Source organism: Plasmopara halstedii, assembly GCF_900000015.1.
Source record: "Plasmopara halstedii genome assembly, contig: Scaffold_2061, whole genome shotgun sequence".
Taxonomy (NCBI): Eukaryota; Oomycota; class Peronosporomycetes; order Peronosporales; family Peronosporaceae; genus Plasmopara; species Plasmopara halstedii.
The window spans coordinates 468,750-476,598 of NW_020188969.1; the positions used below are offsets into that span (position 1 = coordinate 468,750).

The 7,849-nt window shown below is 43.7% G+C and overlaps 1 protein-coding gene across 1 annotated transcript; it reads left to right on the plus strand.

Annotated features, from left to right (window-relative positions):
- Positions 1-5,857: 5,857 nt before the first annotated feature.
- On the plus strand, positions 5,858-7,258 carry PHALS_02611 (uncharacterized protein; the record flags this gene model as incomplete). Its single annotated transcript, XM_024717026.1, has 1 exon — positions 5,858-7,258. The coding sequence occupies one exon, from the start codon at positions 5,858-5,860 to the stop codon at positions 7,256-7,258; it is 1,401 nt and encodes a 466-aa protein (XP_024582565.1).
- Positions 7,259-7,849: the final 591 nt, after the last annotated feature.

The window sequence follows — 7,849 nt, forward strand, 5'->3', positions numbered from 1 at the left end:
ATAGGCTCTCGAGTCCACACCTGGGTTGAGCGTGCTGGTTCATCCTCGTAGCATTTGTTCGCGCGGAATCTTTGGTTCAAATCTTCCTTCGTGTAAGGTGCACGGCAACTCCATCGCAGTTTGCGCCGCTGTTTCTGAATGATTGTGGTCAATATCCACTTCGGGATGTGAGTTTATATGTTGGAGCTGTTATTGTGTGAGCTGCTAACGAAATCAATTATATTTCATACAAGGCCCTTACTTTTTTCTTAAGGAATGAGTGTCCTTGTGTGCGCAGCTTTTTGTAGGTCGACCAAACTACACCATCTAGTGTGGAGATTGTAGGTGTTAAGAAAAAAACAGGGAACTTCAGTTATTCTTAAAGCTTTCTCAAGCTAGATTGACATGAAATGAATTTTTTGTTGGTGGCTCTGACTAGGATCTCAGAGTTTGTTCGAAAGTGCTTGTCGATCACGATTAGGCTAATACCGTCCCGAGCATATAATTATGGACCGTTGATTGCACGTTCTGTGGAGGAGACGTATTCATTTTTGTTTCTTACATGGCTGTTATCTGACCATTTAGCGTGCTAGGATTCTTCACGATATCGGTTTGCTAGTAGAATATAAGCGCTTGGTAAGTTTGAGGTGATTTTTAGAGACAGCATTGATGGACCAAAAACGAAACGGGCGTTATGCGTTATCGAGACTCAAATGTTTACTTTTTGAGTTGATAAATCATCAAATGGTGAGCGACAATATAAAATAGTGCGATAAGAAATCAAGAAAGTAATGATTCGAGATCAAATTCAGAACGGCAGCACTTCCGAAGGACGTGATGTGCTGATCGCGCTAGTGAAATGTCACTCTTCTTCCTTAGTTTGCAGCGATATGTTTATTGATTTGCTCCTTCAAAGCTTTGTAGAAATTAGCTCGATTAACCTAGAAGTTACCCAAGAGGTTACCCTATCGTGTTGTATCGACCAGTCACCAAAATAACAACATCAAATGCTCAGCTATTCGACATTTGACTTGCACATGTTGAGCTAAGAAACTTTTGTCGTTATGACTCGCAAAAACAACGCCAGATCATTGATAAATCAAAGCAGCGAGTGTAATAAAGTCATAAAATATACTCATTCAAAGACCGTTGACACCCTAAAGCTATTTAACATGAATCTTAAAGTTAGTGAATTCGTCAATGACTAGTTAAAATTGCTTCTTGAATAGAGTAGCCTAGTGAATTGCTCCTTTTAAGCCTCTTGGCAGCGGCATGTTTCTATATCGATCACCTTTGCAACAGAATTTCCAAGATCTCCACTTACTACTCGAGCGGTATCACATCATGAAGTCATTAGCGGTGAAAAGAGAGTTTATGAGAGAGAAAGCGTTGTGCTGGAGACAAAAGCGCAAATAACCGTTCAATTTTCAATAGGATGGGCATTCCATAGGTGTGCAAAACGTTCACGATGCTAGGCTACGTACAACAGATTTTCATCATAAAAAATGACGCTGCCTGAAACTAATTAAAATGTGTTGGGTTACCTGGTTAGTTTTGAAGCAACAGTTAGTGTACTGACAACAATCCAAGGAAAGTATATCACTACGCATTAAAAAAGTTGTAAGATGGACAATAATTTTAATAAATATTATTTATTTATCAACGAGTCAAAGTTGTTTTATGCGCGGAACACGACGTCTTGTTATGAACATTGCATAAGTCTACACAGAACATATTTACTCCGAACAAAACTGACAATAATACCCCACAGCATAGAACCTCCTTTACTCACACCTATTGTAGTTGTCTGCTAAGCACTTTTATGGCCTACTAGCTATTACATACGTATTAGTTCGGCACAATCATGCCACATCATACAATACGTAGTATCGCAGTTTTTCGTTGTTTGTTGGCTTTAAAAATAAGCTAATACTGATGATTTTGTATGTGCTGCAAAAACATATAGAAAAAGAAATATAAATTCTGTCAGTCTGATTTCATTCGTTTCATGATTATAATTCCGAGAAAATTGCTGGTGCTCGTAACAGAAGAACGAAAACCTGTGCGAATGCATAAGCAATCACCCCTTCACCTACTCGGGTGGTGAGATTAAAGTGAACAATTTTCTACTTACCTGAATGATTCTCAGACTGAACGAGATACATAGATGGGCAAACTCATTCAGGGAAGTTAAAGCAGCTGCTTCGCGACAAAGCAGGTCGAATGAATTAGAAGCTTGATTTTAGTGACTTTCAGCGTATCATGCAAGTAAAGGACATGACCAACTTTAGATTTGGAGCGAATTCGAGCCATGGAAGGTAGAAATGTACCCTCTTGTTGGCCCTCTGGGTGATTCTCCGCCTGCAAGCTTAGTCTTGCCAGTCGATGGCCATGATTACGGAGTCGCTTTGGATAATTGAACAAAGTAGAAGGCCGATGAATCGAGCGTACCCATGTGGAGCGAGGGGCGTCATAGCACAGATGCCAAAGCTCCTTATTCTAAAACGACCCTGAAACGATTTTGCACCTACACTTCTACGAGCGGTAATTGGATACCCTGACAGCAAATACTGTCTTGAAGTCCTGGGGAGCTACATCTGGTGTTGACAGCGAACATATTTGACGTTGCTAGGTACCCCGACCAGACACGCAGACGATACCTGCTATGTGGAAGGCCAAAGTGTGCCAGAACATTGAGCGCAGAAGAGCCTATTGAAAGGCAAGATTCAGTTGACCACTTGCACTTGAACAGAGCTAAGCATTCAAGGCTTGCAAGTCTCTGACAGACTAACCAGAAATGAGTGGCTTCGAGATCAGGATACCCAGGTGATCACTAAGTAGCCATAAAGCGTGTGACAATTTTGGATTAGCCGTATACAATGTTCTGACTATGCGAACGGTGGTGCACTACTGCAGCATGATGAATACGGCCAGGAAGCGCTTTGCTCATGAGATGATCAGTAAAAATTTCAAGTGGACATTCTGGGCATCAATCTTCAAAGATCACCCAGTCCATCCATATGTTATGTTGTCGCAACGGATAACCAGAGTACTCTCATTGCTCGTGGAATATAACTTTAATGTAAAACTGATCGTGATATTTCTGAGTTGGACCACAATAATTTGTACAATTGGATCCGCCAGGCACTTCTAGATATGCTGGTCTGAAAGTTATAAAAGGGTAATCACAGTGTTGAGATGATAACGTCGGCCGAAAAGATGTCGCAGCTCCATCACTACGAATAGGTTGAGGACGTGTCTCATTACATGGTGAAGCCAAGGGATTTTCTTCATATCCCGACGATCTGTATCACGATTTGCCTAAAGAGAATGAGCACCACGCTTTGAGCGAGTGATTGCTCTTTTTGTCTCCTTGGTTGAAATGCACAAACTGTCAGTCGACAAGTGGCTTTGGGAGCCAATTTTCAAAGCTTTTTTTTGTTCGTCGATGCTGCAAACAGACATTACAAGAGAATTCTTGATCCTCTGATTCTTGCTTGACCAGCTAGTAAAAATACTGTGAAAATGATCAGTTTAGTGTGCTTGTAAAATTTCTATTATTAACTCCAAAAGTTTTGTGTGTGGAGCGAGTTCTGTTATTGACATGCTCGGCGGAGTCAGCGTGCCTCGAAGCGAGATTGCACTGTGCCCTCAGGAACGAAACACTTATATTTGCTGGACACTTGCAATTATAGTCAAGTGCTTTCCTTACTTGAAGTACAACTCATGATATTAATTTTTAGGATCAAGAATTATTGTGGGACCCGAAACAGAACGTCCGAACAGCCCCACTAAGATATCGCTCCTACGTCTATTTCTTGCCAAGCCATAGCCTTTTACGTGACGGTCTAGCATTCGTGTGATAAAGCATCCAGTCAGTCTTATAAATGTAGGAACTACAAACATGACAATGTTATGTATGTTACAGACAGCGTTCACCAGCCCGACAAAGCAAAAGATTTATCCTTAGCTCAGAATAATGAAATAATCTCAGATCAAAGGCGTGTTTCGAGCAGAATTACATCGTGTGCCTTCAAAGGTCCACACACAAAACATTTACTGGCCTAAATCATTAGCTTTTTCACTGACGTATGGTAAGAGAGAGAGTTTTTATTATCGCGCAAAGTGCCACAATTTCATCATTCGCGTATAGAGTTGTCGGTCATGTTATGGATAAACCGACATAAGTACTGGTTATGGGAATTAATCGTCGTTGACTCACGATTTATATAACGTACTTTTGTTTTTTGCAGAAATACTTTTCTTTACTTTTCCCTCTTGATCTAAGTAAATTGTAATTTTTATTTTGTCAGAAAACTTCTTCACTGCCTGTTCTCAAAATGTCTTGCTTTAGCAATTTCATAGAAACGGGCATCTTAAAAATATTGCAGGACGATGGATTGGCTTTGTCTGTAGTTGTCGAAAATCCAAAAAGCAGATGGACCAGGAAAAACCACCGAGAGACTAACTACTTTTTTATAAACAAAAAAAAGACAGAGAAGTCATATTAGCAGAAAAAGAGCAAACAGCTTAATGAATATTTGTAGCTTGTTAGACAAGTAACTGTAGCTATTTTGCCGCAATGACGTTTCATTTTGTTACAAGCCTAAGCAGCACTGCTGAAGCGCAGATTTTTTGCGCTTTACAGCTGTGGTGTAGATAATCATGTAAGATTTAGCCTGAAACTAATTTATTTTGACATAAATCAACGGTAGTTCCGAGCAAAATCAGTAATTTCTGCGGGCACTGATTGAACAGACAGCTTAAAAATATGACGTATTTATTAACCTTGTATAATACTTAAAATCATCTATGACTGCACTAATTGGAAAAATATTTGGAAGGTGAAAGCTTTCATTTTTAACCAACCCTTGCGCCTTTTATGCAGTGTGCAAAACAAGAGTTGTTACTTCTCAGAGTTTTCACTCGATGTGGTTTGAATAACAAATTTAGGACTTGAAACTGTCTACTGATAGAATCTTTGATTGTGCACAATGTATCATGACGGGTTGTGCGTATCGACACACTGCATCAATAATAAAGCTCTCGTAATAATCATCAGCTGCTGAACGAGCTGGCTTTCGTTACTTCCAGTGCTGACGCGATTGCGGAGGGAGATGCGCATAATGTGTACACCCAACGAACCCGCAACGTATTTTACATGTTCATACGGAAGAACTCCACGCCTTATCACAAGACAAATCTCAATAGCATTAAAAGCTCGGTTTTATGGAGAGTTGTACCGTAGCTATGTTATGTACATACAATGCGTCAGAGCAACAAAAAATTTGTCCATCATCATGTGTGACGACAGCGGTATCCGCCAGGCCGAATCCCGACTGTTGAAGTCAGGAAGGTACATTGAACACTGCGAAACAATGGACAGCCTTTGGCAAATTCGAAGATATTTTTAAACAGTAGGTAGCTCGCCAAAATTGTTCTCAAGCTGACAGTCTCGTTATCTGTAGCTCGAACTCACTTTACAAAAAGCAGAATTTGCAAGGTGGCATACCGCACCACTGAAGAGCGACAGACGCACGTGGCAACCATTGCCTTCGTCAATAAGGAACTGCTGTGTGAACAGTGTCTGAGCTAAAGTTACTGTACACCTCTGTCGTTGCCGACGTGGGTCCCTCGGGCCTGTCTCCGTAGTCTCAGCTACCCTGGATACGGCTCATCTGCAGTCGCGTCAGGTTACCGTCCAGTAGCTTTTCCATATTTTTCTTTCTAGGTCGCGCTTGTGGCGTTTCACTCTCCCTCTTGCAAGATGCCGAGCCCGCCGAAAGGCAGCCTCAGATCTCATTCTTTTTTCGGCACCGTCGAGACCGAACACTCGACAATCCCGTTCAATACTAAGCTTGGACACTTCAACACTTCAATGGGTCTCCCAGAAACCACGAGTGACGATGTGAACAATGACGGCCAACAATGCTGGCGTCAGTGGGAGCCTGATCACGAGCCTCCTACAGATGACAAGCCCGATTTACAAGATGAGACCTGTGCCACCAGCGATGGACCATACTTGGCATCATCACGACCGATACTTTGGCCATTGTCGAACGGCGGGGTATCTAACAATACACTGGCGCCGCTTAACCATCACAACCAGCTCACACGGTTTATGGCCAAGCAAGCACTCGGCTATATTCCTAAGCTCAAAGCATGCAGCCCCGACCGCACCGCACTTCCGACCTTTCAGCTGCCTCGTATCGGCACTCCGCCATTGTCGCCTCAGAAATGGGCTAGTCCATCTCCATTTGTAAGCCAAGAGAAAGCTGAGGGCGGTCGTCCTAGTCTACCAGCTCTTGGCTCGAGCACCGGTAGCTTTATTCAGCGGTCCAGTAGCTTCTCTGAGAGCTGTGTGTCCCCAATTCCACCGTTGAAGTTGCAATATCAGGAGACGACGCATCACACAATGTCTATCGCGGACCTGTGCCAGCCATTCCGTTACATGCGCGCAGCTTCGTGTCCATCTGACACAAACCCGCCAAAGTCCGCCCCAACTACGCCTCAGCCGAACGTTGACAAAACCTGGAGACCAACTATTGAGTCGCTAAACTATCCGTGGACTCAAAGATGTTGTGGTGATGCAGAAATCTCGCATCGTGATCAACCGCGAACCTCATCACTTGTGGAGAATGAGTGCCAGCCCAAGCGCCTGGAGCGGAGTAGCTCTGTGGACGCTCCCACGCTAATGCGCCATCTCAAGCGCACTGCAGCCGAGTCAATCGATCTGACGCAGTGGCTTGACCATCCAGGTCGAAACTCGCTGCTTTCATTGGCCGACTCGGCCGATTCCATGTACCAACTAGAACAGGCCGGTCGCTCTATGCGCATCTCGGACTCCCCTCGGTCAGACCCCGTGACGCCGCACGAGGCAAAACGCGAAAAGAAGCTATGTGCTTTTCCCCAGTGTGCCAGCAATGCTGTGACGCGCGGCCTATGTATCAGTCATGGCGGAGGCCGCCGGTGTCAACGTAAGGGCTGCACACGCGGCGCACAGAGCAAGGGACTATGCGTAGCGCATGGTGGTGGCCGCATTTGCCGCGCTGCTGGATGCTCCAATATTCAGCGCAGCATGGGGCTCTGCATCCGCCACGGCGGCGGTCGGCGCTGTAGTATCAAAGGCTGTCAGAAGGGCGTCGTGCGGCAAGATCTGTGCACAGCGCACGGCGGCAAACGCAAGTGCCGAGTGCCTGAGTGCACGAAACACGTCAAAAAGAAAGGGTTGTGCCGAGCACATGCCAACTCCATGTATACTACGTCGAGCCCGCAATAAGTTATCGATCGGCGCATGGGTTGCGTTCGAGCAGACAAGAGATTTATTCGTCGACATACAATCATAGTGTACATATATTAATAAAGGCGATCTGGGGGCGTTGTTGTGGTGATTCGTGCACTTATGACTTATCTCTGTAATTATGATATAGGCAGGAATTCTGGAATTTATGAGCTCAAACCTATAAGCTGTCTGTGACTTCAATCATTATACACGTCATATAGGTACTTGTGCTGTATTGGTTCACACGCTACGTCGAAGCAAGCCAATTTATGATCTACAGCAAGCATACTTTGTATGACTTACCGTCAAACTTGCTGAGATGACATGGATAAATGACAAGGTTGCATGACTAAATGTCATTGAGAAGCAGCAAATGACACGTTGGTTGGCATGATTATCTATCGTACAAGCGCCGTGACCATTGTATTGCAAATGTAAGCAAAATTGTAGGCGGCATGCTACATTTGTAAAAACGTCGTGAATAGTACACAAAACTGAGTATGATAGATCTTGTGCTCAAGCTTTGATAAGTGCTTCCCAAAAACTGAATGGAAGAGCAAAGTATGTGTTAGCGAGCAAGCAGCAGCA